At 41.6% G+C, this 19,683-nt stretch overlaps 2 protein-coding genes across 9 annotated transcripts in view; one reads left to right on the top strand and one right to left on the bottom strand.

Moving 5' to 3' along the window:
• The window catches only part of acot13 (acyl-CoA thioesterase 13), a 195,218-nt gene that overhangs the window by 121,141 nt on the left and 54,394 nt on the right, over positions 1-19,683 (bottom strand). The gene's annotated exons all lie outside the window — the stretch shown is intronic.
• ripor2 (RHO family interacting cell polarization regulator 2) overlaps positions 1-19,683 on the top strand; it is a 76,677-nt gene that overhangs the window by 18,214 nt on the left and 38,780 nt on the right. For 3 of the 8 annotated variants that reach the window (XM_074612568.1, XM_074612567.1, XM_074612566.1), the window contains exon 1: positions 5,483-5,975. The exons of 4 other annotated variants lie outside the window; for them this stretch is intronic. In XM_074612568.1, the coding sequence (XP_074468669.1) occupies positions 5,498-5,975 (478 nt within the window). In that variant the 5' untranslated portion in view covers positions 5,483-5,497. Of the gene's footprint in view, positions 1-271; positions 503-5,482; positions 5,976-19,683 lie in introns of those variants that run through there. One more of the 8 variants, XM_074612569.1, reaches the window with a different exon arrangement.

The following is a 19,683-nucleotide window of genomic DNA, read 5'->3' as shown; positions in this document are numbered from 1 at the left end:
CACATACAGTATACTGTTTTGTTTACAATGTCTGAATTTTAGTTTGATTCAAGTTCGGCATTTAAAAATACGGAAGCCCAACAATGAGTCAACCTAAACGGCGCTAGTAATGGGAGCGGAGGCAGCATTTTCCTCTGACATTTCATTGCCACACACTCTCACTTTGACACACACACCGTCAGCTGTGCCTGTACATCCCTTTGCCTTGACCTTCCTGCCCTCCAGTCATGTGGCCTTTCTGACTCATCCTGGTTTAGTGGTCGGAAGTTGTCGGGCAAAGACGAAGGAAATGTTTAGAGAAACGGACAGAGAAAAGTAGTAAGATTATAGATTATAGATGAAGGACATAAATGCTTAACTGAATAACACGGAGAAGAATTGGTGGTAGAGCGAGTCACAGAGTTTGTTGCAATGCGGCGCTTCATGCGGAGCAGGAGATCGATGGTGGTGACCAGCAGCAGTTGTGGTCAATACGGAAGGAAGGGAACTTCTCTGCTGGGAGGTCAGTGGAAGTTGGTTTCATTCATATCTTCTGTATATGAATGTGTTTATGAATGGGCACACATACCTTTGTACATTTATATATATATACCCAATGATCTGAAGTTATGAGCAGTAAACAGATCTAAGTGGGTTTTACTGAGGGTCATGAATATTCTGCAAAAGTGAGTCTTGAGACCAAAATAATTGTATTTCAGCTTGAAAAAGTATGTTTTAAGTTCATTATGAATCATTTTATCGAGGAACATTTATGTAACAATGAGAATATTGAATTTCCAACACATATTGTTGTTATATTACAATATAAATATTTCACTTTTGTGTGGTTTTAAGTACATCTTTGGACCGTACAACAAAAGGAAAGCTGGACAATTAAAGTTGCTGACATTAAAGTTTTGGTCTTGAGTTAATAAGAATACTTTGTTCATGAGCCAGAGTGAAATTTCTGCTTCCTGAGAAAATTCTTGAGAGGATTAGAGCCGATGATGCAGATTAGCTCGATGCTAAATTACCTGTTGCTGTGATTTTGATTGGCAACTGCTATAAATAGCTGGTTATGTATCAGTGTGCAAGTGTGTAGGTCTTCTCTTTGTGTGCGTGAGTGTGTGCGTGCTGGTTCTTCAGTAAATATAGCTGCTAGTCAGGGGCTGTTGATGACAGCCATAATTACAGGCTGAGCTGTTCAGCAGCTGAGAGTCTAGGAGGAAGAGAGAGGGGTGTGTCTGTATGTGTGTGTGTGTTAGCGCTTGCTGAGCGGCTTATAGAAACCCTACAGAGTTCCCATAATGTGTTCTACCCAGCATTTCATAGCAAAAAATGTACAGAGGAAAGTAGGATGCAGAGTGGTTTTACATTCTTTTAGAAAGTAATGTTTGAAGTATGAGTCCCCAAAAGATCTTTTAACAGTGGACCAATCAGAGTCACCGTTAGAGAAAGACACCGGGACAGAAAAGGACTGGTATGGGGTCAGTTTGGTGGAGGTGTGTGACAGAATAAATGTGGCTGCTGTGGAAGAACATGCAGAACATGTGGAGCTGCTGCTCTTTAGCTTTAAGGGACTATGAGGAGAGAATAGGACCTCAAAAGTACACTGCTATTTTGTTGAAGTTGGTTTAAAGGAATTGTTAATAGACGTTTTTCTTACTGAGAGTTGGATGTGGCGATCGATACCACTTTCACTTCTTTCTGTTAAATATAAAGCAATATATAGCAGCTGGTCAGCTTAGCTTAGTATAACAGGGAGAAATAGGTTGTATGGCTCTTTTCCAACACCTCTAAAGCCCACTATAACACAACATATATTGTTTGTTTAATCCATACAAAATTTAAGTGTAAATACGACATATTGTGACGTGATTGTGCCCTTCCAGGAAATAGTCCGGTCTCAATCTTCTGATCAAACCTTCAGCAAAAAATCAAATAAGCGTGTTTCACAAAAATGTCGAACTATTCCTTTAAAAAGCTAAGAGGAAGAGGGAGGCCTCGTTGTTTTGAGCATTTGGTTTACAACTTTTATGCCTTTACAACCTTGTCTTTCATTCTTAAAATTGTAAATTAAAAAATAATAAAGTCCAATTAGCTTTTTCCAGAGATTTCATCTACATCTCCTGTTCTACCTCAGCGGATGAAGTTTGTCATCATGTAACCTATGTACGTCTTCCAGCACATATACAGTATCTCACAACAGCTAAATTCCCAGCATTGAAGCCATATAGCTTGTGTTTTCTTTGCCAGCTTTTCTTTTTTTTCTTATCTGGGTCATTGTGATTGTTTCCGTAATCACCGTTATCCACTCAGTGGGGGATTGACCTACCCAGCTTCACCAGAGCCCCGTTAGCCAGCGCGTTTCCCTGTTATTTTATAACAGGCCTTCATGGCAACTGTAACGTCCCGGGCAGAAAACTGGCAACCATACATCGCCCTGTTTGGCGATCTTGTATTTTGCCTGTTTCCATCTCCCACGGCGAGGACGAGGGGTTGGACTTTGGAAGGAAAAGGAAGTGGGGTTGGATTGGACACGCCCTTAGTTTGACCGTTTGGTCGGAGTTCGCGAGTGATTCACAGCCGGCTCTCATACACAGCAGCTGGAGAGCGGACCTCAGATCAGCTCTTACTGCTTGTTTTCCTCCGGTCTGTAAAATCTTGCAGATGCCGTTAGGAGCACCGGAGGACACGGAGGCACATGATTTTTTTCAGGTTACCTGTTCCATGTACTACTGTCACGATATAGCAACCGTTTTATAAAAATAACTTTTTTTAATCGTATCCAATCTCGTCTACTTCAGCTTTAAGAAGAAGAACAAGAGGTGAAAATCCCTGAACCTTCCCTTTAAGATTAATCATACCAACGAGTCATTATGAAATCCCTTCCTTAACTAATACCAAACTGATGGATTAAAAGGGACAAGCCATTTTCTGCTCCCTTTGCTTCTTGGAAGGGCGAGCTGAATTGGATTTGTATGGACTCAGCGGAACAGCATATCCACTTATGGAGGGCAATTATGCTGGCAGGAGCCCCTCAAGACGAGTCACTGTACATAAAGCCAGGTCGTCCCACAGAAATGTGTTTTCCCTCGGCCCTCAAATAGCAGCACCTGTGTGCTTCACGCTGTTTGTAGCTCCCTAAAGACGGAGGTGTTTATGTTTTTCATGGTTCCCCTCAATGTAATTCAATTTGTCCGGAGGGAAAGCAATCGCTGTAAACCCACTAGAGGCGAAACGGATTGGAAAGGTAATTTTGAAAAAGCCCCTGTTGTTAAGCTTTGTAATCACAGATAATCACACTGTCATTTTCACAATCTGTCAATACATTTTACGAGGACAAATAAAACTTCTTTCATGCACTGGTGAAACACTGCAGAAAGTGGCAGGTCGTACTGTACCCCTGTAGAAGTTTGATTTAGCATCCAAGTGAACATGAAAGGTCTAAATTTAAACCCACAGGTTGAAAAGGTATCTACTCTCTCTCTCTCTCGCTGCTGCTGTCCAGAGTACAAGGGCAAAGAGAAATGCTCGAGACAGTTCATAAGGTGACAGCTGGTTAAATCTGGTGCTCAGGCGTAGATTCGCCCTGCAGGCCGGACTGGCGTGCAAAGAGAGAGAGTAGAGAAGGACCAGCTAATGCCTGTAGCAATACAACACAAATGTACTGTATGTGTGTGTAGAGCTGTAGAGAGGTCATGTCCTTCATATTTATGACTCAAGATATGACGATTAGGGGGTTTGAGTTCACTGAAATGCAGTTTACACTCTCTAATTGACAGTTAATTACACATTTTGCAGTTATAGACCATTTCACAGTTGTAAACATTACAAATGTGTCGCAGTTTTTTTCCTGTTGCACTATATGCAAATTACATAAATTGACAAGAAGTAAATATGGACTCAAGCTGTTGCCTAGCAATGCAATTCCATTGAAACGGTCTATAAGGGCACGGTCACACTTGTGCGAAGGCAGGTGGGTGATTCGCCGGAAAGATCACCAAAGTTGAACTACATTTGCAAAGAAGCAAATTCTGCAAATATTCATCTACATAAAAATGATATCAATAAGACCTTTAAAATATGAATGTAATAGAGCTGATCCTATAATGCTTTCAAGCTTTGAAGCTTCAAAGCTTTGACCGTTGCCACATAATAATAATAATAATAATGTATAAATCCCCAAATAACCCATGAAATAAGGAATAATCCCACAACATTATTCATATTCAACATTAACTATCATGTATGAATTATTCTCAGACCGATATCGCTGTTTGTTGTGTGTAGAGGTGTGTGTGTACAGTACTGCGACAGCGACATTGTCCTGCATGGGGACAGAAACAGGGGAGATGGAGACAGCTCCGCCAAGCTTCGAATACCTTCGAATATTTCTCACCGAAGCTTCGAAGCCCAAAAAATTGGTATTTGGGACAGCCCTAGAATGTAAGATAAAACAAAAACTCAATTTTAAAAACTTATAAAATAATGTATGAATGAAAAAGAAAAAGTAGGAATATTTAAAAGTCATAGTGGCCAATTGACATCCCTCACCCATCATCGTCTGCAGACTGTTTTAGGATAATAAGAAATTGCTTGACATTTGACTGTGCCTTGCTGTTTCTAAACTCATCTGTCCTATGGTTTGGCTGCCTCGTCCCAGGCCAACCAGTCAGTAGTAAAATCCATAGAGTGTCTTTACAACAGGGCCCTAAATATCTTGGACAAAAAGCAAGTAAGGTACTATCATTGCCGCATTTTGAGTAAATACAAGATGTTAAGTTTTGCAAACTTTATTGATTTTCATTATGTAAAGCTTGTGTTTAAATGTTTGATAAGACTTGCTCCTCTGCCTTTCTGCAAATACATCATGAGACTACAGAGCTGTCCACCAGAGCAGCTTCAAGTGACAATTGTAAAGTTCAATTCTGCAGAACATCTTTTGCTCAGACAGCTTTTTCTGTGAGAGGAGCAAAGTCTTGGAACTCGCTATCTGATCACTTGAAATCTGCTGCAAACTTTACCACCTTTAAGAGAGCAACAAAATCCTTTTTAATTCAGCAACAAACCTGTACTCATGTTTAGTTTTTACATATAATGTTTTTAAATGTGTGCTTTATTGTATTTATTTATTTTTCCTGTACCCATTCCTGTTTTAATCTCTTATTTTCACAAAAAGCCCTTCTAGGGACAGATGTTGCAAATTAGCATCCACTATAAGCACTATGATACTGGCATCAGATAGCTGTTTTTAAGTTGTCTATGTACATTGTATTGGTTCCTTTTAAATAAACCATGAATTAATGACTGTACATGAAAGCTTTTACATCTAAAATCTTAATTTTCTTCTGGTTTTAGTTACTTTTTATTTTCTTATTTTATCTTTCATATGGTAATATGTAGCTTAATCTATATTTGGCAGTATTGCTACACCAAAAAATCATATCAATAAGCTCCTCTGATTTGATATTAGAGACAGACAGACAGACAAAGAGACTTTATTCATGCTTCCAGGATGCGCGCACATAGATACTCACGTGCACGGTGCAACCCCAACACACACAGACACACACACAGACACACACACGCACACACAGACACACACACACACACACACACTGTGTGGGAGCGTTGGGGCATAATAAATCCTGACCCCGCCCTCCTTGTGCCATCCTACTCCTCTGATTGGCTCCTCGTGGTTCAGGCGGAGCGCAGCAGACCCAGAGAGGAGTGTGTTTGTTCGGCTCACTGTTTGTCTGGACGGCCGCTGGCTGCGTCGAGTCTCGCCGGGAACAAACGACGACCATCCGTCTCTCATCCGGGCGGCTGCTTCTTTCTTTTGTGGGAGATTTCTTTCTTTAATCTGCAGCGCGAACAGCTGCAACACATCTGCTTTGAAAACGAGAGCGCACTTTTTTCCTTTTGTAATTACGCATGGGATGGAGAGGCGCAGGTAGACAACACTGAGGAGCAGCTCGTGAAGTTTTGCAGAGGTGAGTTGAAGCATCGACTAGTGCAACTTCAAAAACAGTCAATAACATAAGATTGTGTGGTGCTCATTCAGAAAAAAACTCTGAAATGTGGGTAGAAAAGCTTGTTCTCTGGGGCAGTAGGTTAGTGGATCACACCATAGATGCAACTCACTGGAGGATAAACCCAAATAAACCACCATGTTTTCATGTTTTCTTGACTTAAATCTCTGGATAGTGCAAAGGTCAGTAGTGTTAAAGGTCCCATATTATAAAAAAGTGAGATTTTCATGTTTTTTTAATTATAAAGCAGGCTTAAGTCCTATACAAATACTGTGAAAGTATCAAAACGCTCAATCCACAGGGAAATCCACACAGCCCGTATTCAGAAACTCTGCATTTGAAACAAGCTGTCAGGATTTCTGCCCATTTGTGATGTCACGAATATACAATATTTAGAACATTGATACAATTTTAAACGTAAACATTCTAAATGAGTCCCAGTTTATATCCTGGTTTCAGTGTATGTGAATGTCATCAGCTGACAGGAAGTACACATGGACCCAAGCTGTTGCCTAGCAATGCAATTCTGTTGCAATTCCGTCAAAATGCGCTAAAACGGAGCCTTTCAGACAGAGGGTAAATAGAGGCATATTCAGGCCGACAGTGTGAGGAAAATAAAGTTTTTTTTTAACATTGCAGCATGTAAACATGTTCTAGTAGAAACACAAAATACAAGTATGAACCTGAAAATGAGCACGATATGGGACCTTTAATATATCTTGTTTTGGGGATTCTTTTCTGAAAATATAGGTTGGAATTGTTTTATGAAGAAATTTAACTCCAAAATATCAAAACTGTGAATTACAGAGATTTGGAGCATTTCCAAACCCTCTAAATGAGCTATGTGTTTTGATAATGGTGATCTCATTTTGTGAGTAATATCTGGCTTTGAAGTTGCTTTGTGTTTCCTGGAGACATGTGAAACAAGTTTAAATCGGGGGTAAATGTGGTTGTGAAGCTTCTGTCAGTGTGTTTATGTGTGTATATCCATGCATGTAAGTGCGCGACACACTTGTGACGTGTGTGTGTGTGAAACGTGACAGAATCAGGTCAGTGATTTTAAAAATGCCCCTCCAGGTTTGTTGAGGATGGACTGGAGGTCAAAGGGCATCAGTCTTTTGTCCTGTATTGTACACTGATACCACCCACAGTGGATCTGCTAGCGGAAGCAGAGCAGCAAAGTGAGCAGCAGCCTTGACTGTTCTGTCAGGAGATATCTCCAGTTGTTAGAAGCTTTCTACCTGCCAGATGGTCTGCAAATATCTTTTTTTTCTTCTTGCTTTCTAGGCTTTAAAACCACTCTAGAGACAAGTGTAAATTCCTTGATATTTTAAATTCCCCTCCTTTTTTAAAAAGCCTGCCAACTGAGCTGACGTTATCTTTCAAGCTGCATGTCCTCCCAAGTTTGATCAAACGCAACAATTTGTCAAGCTATCACAAGTCCTTAATTCTCAGCCAGTTCCAATAGGAAATAAAAACAACAAGAAAATCTTCCGCCCAAATAAGCATGCAGTTTGCAGCGAGGCTTCCCCCCCCCCCCCGGCTGCTCATGCTGTTTCTGAGGAAAAAAAGTCATTTATTTCAGGGCTAAATGCTCTTTCAGTGCAGCGCCAGGCTGACTTTGATATGGTTAAGTGGAAGTGCTTTGCTTCCCTGCCAGCCGGTTTGGGCCGTGGCTAAGCCGTTTGAAAGGGGTTGGAGACGAGGGGGTAGCGTGTTTGTGCCAAGCCGAGACGGGCTGCAGAGATGCAAAGACCAGCGTCTGTTCCCAGACTCCGCTCACCTTCTCTCTACATTTCCCCAGCCGGCTTTTCATTCGCCGCATCTGCTCCCTCAGTCTCAGCCTTCTTTATTCTCCCTCCTCCTTTTCACTCTCTCTTTCTCTCTCTCTCTCAGTCTTTCACTTTTTCTGTCTCCACTCATGCAGGGACAAGCACACACACATGCACTCATTTCCTCCTCTTTCTCTCCAAAGTCTCATTAAAGGAATTATGACTGTGTGGTTTGGAGGAAATTCAGACGCCTTGTTGGGCTTTCAACCCCAAACTGCTTAAACACAACACTGCAAATGTTGACGTGAACTGAATGTGGTTTTTAGGAATGTCAACATCACCTAACCGAGTAACCTAAGATTATTTTCATTAAGCGATAAATCTACCAATTACTTTATCGATTATTTGTCCATAAAATGTCAGCAAATAATGAAAAATTAGGGTCCAAGGTGACATCTTCAAATATCTTGTTTTGTCCAAACCCCAAAGATCTGTTTTTTTATCCTGGGCTATAAGACAAAGAAAATGAAGCTGCAACCTGAGAAAGATTGGCATCATTGCTTGAAAAATGATGAAGTATCACAATTGTTGCCCACTAATTTTAACTACCTGATTATTTGACTAATCATTTTCAGTTCCAGTTAGTTCGCCTTTTAAAAGAGATTGTGTTTGCTCAGTTTTTACCTCATGGCAACAATATTCACAAGAATCGGTCCACCACTTTGGTCCGGACTGAAATATCAACACCTCATCAACTATTGGATGGATTGATTTGAAATTTCACACAGATATTCATGGTTTCCAGATGATGAATCCTAATGACTTTGGTGATCCTCTGACTGTTCCTTTAGCGCCATTGCTCTAGAGCAGGGCTGCCCAAAGTGGCAACAGCGGGCCAAAATTGGCCTGCCATCAGGTTCGCTAGATATTAGCGATTTTTTATATTTCTTTATTTAAAAGGCCCACCGGATCACCGGCGATCCCGACTGACTTTACTTTCTTTCGGAGGCTGTAGCAGGCTCGATTTTAGAGTTAGAGTGAAGTTCATATAGTGCCATATGAAACTGGAAAACCTAAGGAATCCATTGATACCAAACCTGTCGTGTGAGCTTGTCGGAAAAGGCGGCTAAATATCGCTCCAAATTTAGGCTAAATTTTGGCGAAGAATAACTGGTATGACTATTTTCAAAGGGGTCCCTTAACCTCTAACCTCAAGATATGTGAATGAAAACAGGTTCTATGGGTACCCACGAGTCTCCTTTTACAGACATGCCCACTTTATGATATTCACATGCAGTGTAAATGTGTTATTTTTGCCTATTCTAAAATGGTGTATTTGAATATTTCTGCATGCTGGGGTCCCTAAACAGTCTTGGAAATGCATAAATTGGGTATTACTGGAAATGAACCCATTGTATTCAGTAGGCGAGTTTTAAGGGGTTAACTATGTAAAAGCTAAAATAATATTTAATTAGGGGAACCTGGGATCCTGGTACCATTTTGCATCTTAACAATACAATAGGTGTTTGCTTTTGGCCCGTGGACCACCATTGAGTTCCAGTTTTGGCCCTCCGAGGGAAAAAGTTTGGGCACCCCTGCTGTAGAGTAGACGTCTCACACAGCTAATTCGATAGAAGCAAGATTATGAAGGCTATGTAAATAGCGAACCAAAAATATGACCTGGAGGTGTGTTGTGATAAAGACTCTAAAGTCTATTGACGTCTCACACACACTTGACCTCTTCCTTTCCTCAAGAACACCCACTTGCACTTGTTGGGAATATTGCCTGCCTCTCTGTGTGTGTATGTGTGTGTGTGTGTGTGTGGGTGGGTGGCTGTGTGCAGCATGTGTTGCATGCTCATACATATGTCTTTCCATCTGTGTGCTTATGTGTGGTTTTTGGGGGGAAACGGAGGCCTTGCATTCTTACAGGAGGAGTGCCTGCTTAAAGTTTTCACAGCTGATAGTTATTTCAGGAGGCGTGTAGGCTGCTGAATGTTAAAGTTCTCCTTTGGGATGGGGAGAGAAATGATTTCACTCGGATGCACTGCGAGAGTTAAATGATAAAAAAACGGCTTAAATAATGAAGTCAAATCTCCTGCTGAGTTTCCATGATCCAGACATCCAAATCTAACTCGACCCCTAGTCTGCGTGTGGGAAGCTGCTTTGATAGAACTGGCAAGAAGTTGATTTTGTTCTGGTTCTCTGATGAAACTTTAAGGTTCCCTTTGGGGGAAAATGGGTCACTCTGTTCACAGATATAGAAGACAGTTGTTTTTGATACGTCTGTCACAGTGCACATAAAACTGGTATTATTTCAGAAACTGAGTTAGTTCTCAACTTTTCACACATCTCTTGTTCGGAGCGAGTCTGTTTGGGCGAAGTGATTCATCATGTGCAGAGTTTTAGATTGTGGTTTAGTGACACCAGAGTCTGATAAAGAGGCCGTCCCGTCTGCTCTGAGTCAGAGGTTATCTGGTCTCAAGATGATGGTCTGGTCTTGCTCGCCTGTCTCGACATGTCCCGCTCTACAATCACAGCCTCCACAAAGGGGGTGGGAGGTGTTTTTATGTGTGTTGGGAATTTCTGGTGTCAAATAGGTGGGTTGTGGTTGTTACACTGGGGTTAAGTGGTATGTGGAGGGAGGGGCAGAGGCAGGGAGTGGAGGGTTGACTGGGACAGTGGAGGTGGGAGGAGGGATCTCTGGGGAGGGGAGGGGAGACGGTTTGGAGGAAGAAGAGAAGAGATGAAGAACCCCTTTGGGTGTACAGACATTCATGGTCCCCAGAGAAAGAACCCGGTGACTTTGATGACCCCCCTTGACTGTTCATTCAGCGCCAAAAACCTGCAAAACTAATGACATTCCCATCAGCCTCAGCTGTTCTTTGTGTTGAGTGCTAATAAGCAAATGTTTGCATTCTGACACTGAAGTTAAAGTAAGTTTAAACTAAACATTGTAAACCTTCTAAACATTGACATGTCATGTTAGCATTGTCAGTGTTTGCATGTTACCATGCCGACCTTAGCATTCAGCACAAAGCCTACAGCCTCACAGAGGGTGTCGTGTCTAGAAGGTAACCCGCAAATTGCGAAATCTGATCTGAAATCTGAAAAAAACTTGCAAAACTTTCACGAGACTCGCTACACGACGACCTATCCTAACCTTAACTATTCAAGATCACTGCCGAACCTTAACCATATGGCGAGGTTACCTTCTAGACACGACCCTCACAGAGCTGCTATAGTGGCTGTAGACTCCTATCTGTTTTTTCTAGGTGTGAAATGAAAAACTGAGAGATTACAAAATCTTGCATCTGCTCAGCTGTCCTCACAGGAACCTTGGCTTCTTATGCAACCAGTACTGTCGGCCGTCTATCAGTGAGCGCAGCTACAGCAGCATGAACCTATAGCATAGTTACTGAGGGCAGTGCTGCTGCTTAACCACAATCTGTAGAGCACATCTCTGGTAAACACAAGATTTAAAGTGGTGCTTTTGCATGATTCTTTGTGGAGAAACTCTAAATCAACCGATTACGCTACAAAGTGTTAGTTAGCTAAGAATGTCTTTGATCGAGAACAACCTTAATTATAGCCCACTGGCAGCTAGTATATCACATGAAAGTCAGTATATCCAGGCAACACATATATATACACAAATGCATTTTTGTGCAAAGTGTGTACATGTGTTTTTTCCTCTCTGCTGACAATAAGAGTAAGAGGCAGGGATGTATGAGAATCGATAACCGGAACAATAATGTACTGCTAATGGACTAACGAACATCCCTCAATGTGAACGGTTACTGTAAGTCCACCCATCTTTTATTATTTTATTTTTTCCATCACTTTCCCTCCCTTCCTTCCTCCTCCCTCCTCCGTCTCTTACAGTCCCTTCCCATCTGTCTACCCCCTCTTCTTCTACTCTCCTCTTGGATACAGACAGAGAATTTATGGAAGGGGGTTTGAACCCGTCCTCACCCCGCTCCCCTGTTGTCTCGGAGCAGATCAGTGCTGCATTCTTGGTGTGTGTGTGTGTGTGTGTGGAGGTGTTCTCCTTTAATCCTCTCCTCCAACTGTGTGACCACGCTATGAGGGGACACATATGCCCCACATGGCACAAGCTCTACACTAGACGTCATGTACGACACATGATATTTGACATACTGGCACACATAGACACACACACACACACACACACCTCTGGACGGAGCATCTGGGAGCTGTAGCAGCGTTGTGATTGCCATAAGCGTTTTAGGGTCTTAAGCTGATAATCTGTCTGTTTTGGTATTTGGTGCGTCCAGCAGCTGGAAGACACACTATTGGTTGACGTGTTTGTGTCACCATGGTTTTATGTTGGTTTCTTTGTTTGCCAGCATGACAACAGTGTACAGATCCAGTGTTGGTGTGTGTGACAGATCCAGTGTCAGCTGTCTTGACAGTTTTTTTTCATAGTTTCTCATAATCAGTTGTACATGTGCTGTCAACACCGTGATGGATCTCTCTGCAACAATCACTTTTTCTTCCCAGCTCCTGTCTCCTCTGCCTCTGCTTGTTTGGTTGTTATCTCTGTTTGCCGCTCGCTGTTCTTCCTCGCTGTTTGTGCTGATGTTGTTTTTGACTCTTCATCTTCTCCAGAATACAGAGCGCTGTTTCAGCGCTGTGATAAGCACCTTTGCATGTCTGCGTGGAGAGGAGACTTTTTGCACCTTTAGTTTCTTCTGTCACAAAGTTGAGTTTTTCGGAGTCAGGGAAGTGGGTGTTCCCGCTACCCAGCTGCCTCGGAGTGGCCGTGACACAGCCGTGTGATGATGTAAGGAGGAGGGAAGGGATGACACCGCTCCTTTGGCGTGAGGGGAGTCGTTGCCAGGATGACGCTCTCTTTTTGAAATGTGCTTCTGCACCTGCAACAATGTCCTTAAAGGTCGCAGCTGCCCGTTGTGACGTTTATGTTTTGGGTACCGTCATAACCAAAAAATGCCACTGTTGTAGCTGGAAATGCTGCGGATAGGGTCAGTGATGAATTTATAAGTCAGAAAATTAGTCTACCCTTACTGTTAATAATTGATTTCTTGTGTTCAAGGGGCTCAGAACTACAAATCAGATTACGGAGACTACAAGGGTTCGATGACAAATGAAGTTGCATCATGGGAATAGTAAGATCGAGCGGTTTGGAGATAGACCCATACCAAAGAAAGTATATTGCTAAGAAGTGAAAGTCGATTATACGTTCCATTGCAACTCCAGCGCCCTCAGCAGACCTTCGCCTCCGCCATACTATTATAACTATTTACTTATTTACTTATTTATTTATATAACTTTTTGCTCGGACGCTTCCCAGAGGAGCATAAAGTGAGCGATGGACATAAATGATTTTGAGAGTAATCTCAAACTTTTTCATGTCAAGGAGCTCCAAAATCGATGTCCAATAGACCACAGACCATGGATGTATAAGAGGTTGTGTCCTGTGCCTTTGCCCTACGTGTTAGTAAATAGCCTACAGTACAACTACATTAAATTCTGTTTATGTCATGTTACTAGCACTAATAGCTACTAAAAAAAAAGCAATTGCTGGACAACACCTTTGGCTCTGGCTTTCTAATCGCTAATGAAAATAATGCTTAATTTCAGCCCTAGATGTGTTACTGTCTGATGGCTTAGGATCACTAAATGTCACATCAGACTGGAAGATTGAATTTTTTACGTCTTTCTTTAACTGTGTTGTAAAGGAAAAGGTCAAATTTAAAATTCAGTTGTACTCATAAAAACGGCTTTTAAACTTAAGTGAGTCAGGCCCAAGAATCTCCCCTTTCTTCTAGACTTTTACAATTATCAGCACTGCACTGCTAGCTCAAGATAAATAAGACTTTTAGACCAAGAAGTTATTTGTTTCGCTACCAAAGACTTGGATTATGTTGAACATGATTCACCTGAGCCCTAATTATAGTGCAGGTGAGCGGTTTGCCTTTTTGTGTTATTTATTAGGATCTGAAGTGATTCAGCTGCACGTCCCTGGTAAGCACTTTTGCTTACATCACACTGGGAGCACGGTGTGTTTCTGAGTGTCTCTTGACCTTTTCTGCATGTTCTCCTCTCTCTGCCTCTCATCTTCCCTGCTCGCTCTTGGTTTTACACTGCAGATAAAAGCTGACAAGCGATAAAAAAATAGAATAAAGAACGGCAGTAATCCATCCAGAAGAGCTCAGTGGGACCAGATGTGGGCTACCAGTGTATGTGAAGTGTGTGAACAGCTGAGCGTGTAAAGAGGCTGTGGTTAGTGAGCAGGCAGGTGAATGAGTTCACATGATGATCTGCTTTTTAAATGGCGCAATGGATGTCATATTTCAGTGTCCGTATTACTGCTTATCTGCAGCATCGATCACGCTCTTTAAGTGTCTGAATCATCCTGGTTTCTGTTGTTGTTTTTCTCCAACTCGTCTCTACGGTCGCTGTTTGTGTCTTTTGTTTTTGCCGTTTCATTTTCTCTTTTCACATCAAAACTCTCTATAGAACTACGCCTACTTCCATAATCAAAAATAATCATCAGCACCAATTATTTGAACTTTTAAGTGGTGTCCGTGCTCTGGACTGTCTCTGCGTGCAACTTCGATGTATTAATGTGTTTAATTTGCGGTCTAATGCTCCACAAGTGGCCATGGTAGCAGAGCTTCGAAATGCACTTCAGTGCCCAGCTCCCTGCTGCGTCTTTACCCCAAACAGCGTGATAATCTCCGCAGTTACTTGAAGTATTTAACTGTGAAACCACAGTATAGGGAGAAGAGGAACAATTATCCCCTCCGGTGTATTTCTCTGCCAGGGAGAGCTCATCTCAGGAAGATGTGGAAGTCTCTCTTTCTGTCATTTTTCCTTTCTAGCTTCAGCTGTGTGGTTTTTGCTTTTTGCCCAGCCACTCTGTCAATTGTTATTCTGTTGTTAACATTATGGTAATGGCTTAGTCAAGGCTGCGGGAGGAATGAGTGGGACAGAAATCCACCGTGACTTCTGTTTTTGTAAATCACACCCACAGTGTTTAATGTGTTGCTGGTGAGCGAGAGGGTGCATTTATGGCTCTACTGTGAAATGGATATAATCAGAAAAGCATTAGAAATAAAAGACATGCAGCATGTGGATCATGGATGTAGGCCATAGTATGTTTACTTAGCTGCTGTCATTGAAAAAACTTATACAATCGTAGCATTAATTGCTGTTTCCTGAATTCAAAGATGGTCAATAGTGCAGTTTTCACACACATTTTGTGCCTTTTTAATGTCTTCCATGTCTGCCATGTACAGCTGCCCAGCAGCTCACCTCACAGCCCTGCCACCTTCCCTTTATGAGTTGTGACAACAGCTGGCTGTTTTCCCATGGTCGGCTAATTCACACATAGCTGTACAGCCCTCTGAGCTTGTATTATCACAGTAGCAGCTATCAGTTGAAAGAATGTCGTCTTTCTTTTCCTGCTAAAAATAACAAATGGAGCTGAAATAACCAGCGAAATCCTGTTATGGTAACTGCATTCCAGCGCTGCAGCATAGGTGGTCACGTTCAATCAGAGTCACACATAATGGACAAATCAAAGAAGAGGAGCTGACTGGTTCTCATGCTGGCCTAAATGCAGGGGGATGCTAATATGTCAGTCAGACGCGTATCAGAGCTTGTTTTCTAGTTTGTTGGTGTAATTTTCTACATAGACAATGTGATATTAATATTCCCAGTGCAGCTTACGATGGACAGTTAAAAAAAGGAAGTTATTCCTCATCTTTTGTGCGTTTTCCTACAAATGTCCAGCAACACGTGATGCACTTGTCAATTTCCTGCTCCAGTTTTTTCAAAATGAACTTCAATCTTCACAGGAAACAACTTTGTTAGGTTTAGGCAACAAAACTATTTAGTTAGATTTAGGAAAATATCGTGGTTTGAGTTAAAATAACTCCTGGGCGAATATCTGGTGTGATTAATTTGTGATTAATTTGCGATTAATCGCGATGAAATATTTTAATTGATTGACAGCCCTAGAACAAACGAGTCTACAGGCTTTCAAATACAAACTGAAGTTATTGTTAGTTTATAATCCCCGCAAAGCAGCATTGATACTGAGTGGATCCTCCTGGTGACATGGTGGCGGCGGATGTGCAGCGTTATCAGAGTTGCTGGTGATGATGTTGTCATGAGACTACTTTATTTGGCTGCAGCATTTAAGGACTTTGTGTTGACACTCAAGTCAGCGACAGACAAGCCATGTGCTTGTGTTTTAAGCTCCCGTCTCTCAGCTGCTGCTTTCTACTGTGCTGTCTAATAATGTATTAAAAATGTCATCAAAATAAATCCATTAATCTGGGTTGTGCATTTACTGGTAGGGCTTACAGTTCTCACAAGTGATTACATGCTGCTGAGATCTCGGCAGCAGCAGCTGCTTGAATGCAACTTCATCTCAGACACGCCTCAGTTAATCTGGTCATCTGTACATTTAAATGCCACTTCATATCCTGGCCTTAATTTTCACTGCATGCACTCACTGCTCCACGAGGACACTGATGACCTATAATTAGAATTGAGTGACTATAACGGCAACATAACGATAAAGTGGGGAAATGTGAATGAACACACACACACACACACACACACACACACACACACACACACACTGAGGTGTAAAGAGCAGAAGGTGCCTTTGAACGCTGGGGAAATGTCACAGAGGTGGACAGAAACAAGCTTTGGTTCTTGTTAAACACGGTGGCTTAAAAGAAGGATATAAAGAATACTAATGATGTGCACTAATTGAGGTGACACATAATTCTTACACTGGCCTAAAATATCTGCCCTCGAAATCTGAAAATTAGACGTCAGATTTAATGTTTTATGTGTTTCTGCAGCGTGTTGGCAACATTTCTGAACTGTCTCGACTTTCATGTGATGGAGCCGGCGCTGGCCTCCTTTCTCACACAACACACACACACACACACACACACACACACACACACACACACACACACCACACAAACCGCACTGTTCGATTCCCACACTTTGGCAGTCACACAACAGTCCCGTCCCCTCTGCAACAGATCCAGTTCCCAATCTGTCTGTTAATAAACCACATCAGATGACTGAATTAACTATCAGCTGATTGTAGTTTATATTAATGTTGACCTAATAAAGCTTTGGTTGTTTTTTGTGAAATCGTTTGCCATGGGGGGATGTCTGAGATCAGAAGATTTGGATTATTTGGGTCAGGCTTTCAGGCAGCTTGATTAGTTTTGTCTAGATAAGGTCCTGATACACAGGGTGAAGCATATATGAACGAAAACAAATTCCTTCAAACTGTAATTTCATTTCCATCCTGGTTAAGATTTGGATGAGAAGAATGATTCTGTTTACATGCAGCAAATATTCAGTTTTTTGCCCTTATTCCGAGAAAGACACTATTCCTACCAAGCTGTTTACATGACTAATGAACATGAATATTCCACTAATATTCAGCCGTGCATACTCAACGTCCCCATGTTGTACGTCATGCTGACCTACAAACAGCCCATTTAGCTAAACAAGTCAGCTGGCCACCTAGTTGTCTTGTTCCTTATTCTTACCATCATCCTCATCTGGTTCATTTGAGGAGTCAGGGCATCCTCATCACCAATGAATCCCTCGTCAATGCCATTCTCGGCTGTGTTTGACAGGGGTCGATGCCCTAACATGTCTTTTATCACGTCAAAATATAGAAAAATGGAACGGCAGGAGCCGCTTGTGCCATAATGCTTCTTTGCGTCAAAAATATGTTTTTTTCAAAGATTTCCACCGGTGGCGGAGTTGTTCGACCGTGTGAACCCAGCCTCCCTCTTTCATTCCTTCAACCACCTTCTTGAAAAGGTTGGCGTTGTGATATTTGCTCATATCCAAAAACATGTTGATATTCAAGTCTTTCATAATGTTTAAAAGTAGGTGTGTTTCTTCTTTTCTTTTGGGCATGCATCTCTGCAAACTGTCGGCTGGTTGGTTTGCGTACAACACACATAGCTGGCCGTAAACAGGCTAGAGGCTGTGTGTAGTAAACTGCCGTGAAAAACCCCAATTGAGACGCATATTCTGAATGTGCTGTATTCATGTCCAAAGAATGCTCCTAAAACCTGAATAATATCATCATATCCCACATTTCTTTATCTGAAAATGTTCCATTCGAAATAAAGCCTAATTCAGAATATCCAAACAGAATATGCTGTTTACATGACCCACGTTAAATTCAGAATATTGTCATATTCTGAATAATGGTAACGTTTAGCTTAGAATGAGTGCTGGAAACAGGGATAAAACAAATATGATAAAACAAATCAGTGAGGTTTAGAGGTGCTGATATCGATCTAACAGTATCAACTATTCCCTCATCTGTTTATGGCTTAACAAACTTCTTCTGAGAAATATTCACTTCTTTAAATGTAGCAGTGTGCCGTTTGTCTGTTTGTCAGCAGGAGTACGGAAAAAACTCCTGGTCCGATTTTCATGAAACTTGGTGGAACGGTTTAGCGTGGGCCAAAGAAGAACCCATTCAATTTTGGTGCAGATACGAATCATGGGGCGGATACACTTATTATTTTTCACTTATAGAAACGGCCTTGACGAAGGTATGTGCTCTCTGAGTGCCCGTCTAGTTTTTCATTTGTTTGGAGTCGTACAAGTCGACTTTTGAAATGGGCCTTCAGTTACTTTGTCTTTGCTGTCATGTCAGTTCATTGTTTTGTCAAATGTTTGCGTTCCTTCAGGAATTTTCCACCGTTGTGTCCGTTCAAAATTACTGTTACAAAGAGGCATTGTTCGCATCTTTAGAGATGACTATTGACCAACCTATTGATTCTTTTTGTACCTGAGGTGTCATCGCTGCATACCTGCATCACACAGGAGCTGTTGAAATTTCTCTACTGCCCGTTGTTTCTTTAGTGTGTTTAGTCTGTGTGATGGGATAGCTGGAAGCACAAGCTGGTGACTCAAAGTCTTTAGTCAGAGTGTAAAAATGTTATTTAGCATCCATCAACAGGTGACTGCAGCCATAACAGGGTCTCTATTATCAGGTTCAAAGCTTTGGTGCATTCCTGACTGTTTCGTTCAGTTACAACATCATCCTCTGTGTGTGTGTGTGTGTGTAGGAGAGGAAATGCATGTTTTGAATGCTGGTAACCAGAGGGAGTCTAGTTTACACTTAGGGTAATAGGGCTGTCCCGCTGTTGCACTACTGTACACACACGCACCTCTACATACAACAAACGTTTTGGGATTATTCCTTATTTCATGGGCTATTTTGGGATTTATACTTTATTATCACGTACAAAACTTAAGCATTCAAATACTTTTTTTTTTATTTGGAGGTTGATTACCATGGCAATGGTCGAAGCTTTGAAGCATTCGGGTCAACTTTACTTGAAGAGGTTGTTTTCTGGGTTTAATTTCACTTCATAATATATACTTTTCTTGTTTTTACGTTTCAAGCAAAAATGAACATAAACCCTGAATGGCCATAATCTTCTATCACGATATGCTGTAGGTAATTTCATATCTCTATAACGAAGATTTTGGCCATACCGGCCAGCCCGATGTACAGTGGATGTGTAGAGCTTTATCAATGAAAAGCTGCGGCCGAAAACATTTCAGATGAGAGTGAAAACCGTAAAAATATGAGCTTTAATATGCTGAAAAAAGCTCAGCAGACCTGAGGGGAGCTGCAGAGTTGGGTGATAATTATCTGTGGGTTTGTCACTACAAGCAACACATTTCATGCATTGTCATTTAATCCATTGTTAATATAAAAATATTGATAATAGCAGTTTTAATTTCCTGCGTCTCACATAATGAGCATTCTGTACGTCAAACTTTCTCCATGTTTGATCCCGTCTCAGTCAAAGTGTTTCGCCGGCAGTGAA

Source organism: Sebastes fasciatus, chromosome 17, assembly GCF_043250625.1.
Source record: "Sebastes fasciatus isolate fSebFas1 chromosome 17, fSebFas1.pri, whole genome shotgun sequence".
Lineage (NCBI taxonomy): Eukaryota > Metazoa > Chordata > Actinopteri > Perciformes > Sebastidae > Sebastes > Sebastes fasciatus.
This window is presented reverse-complemented; position numbering and strand designations above follow the sequence as displayed.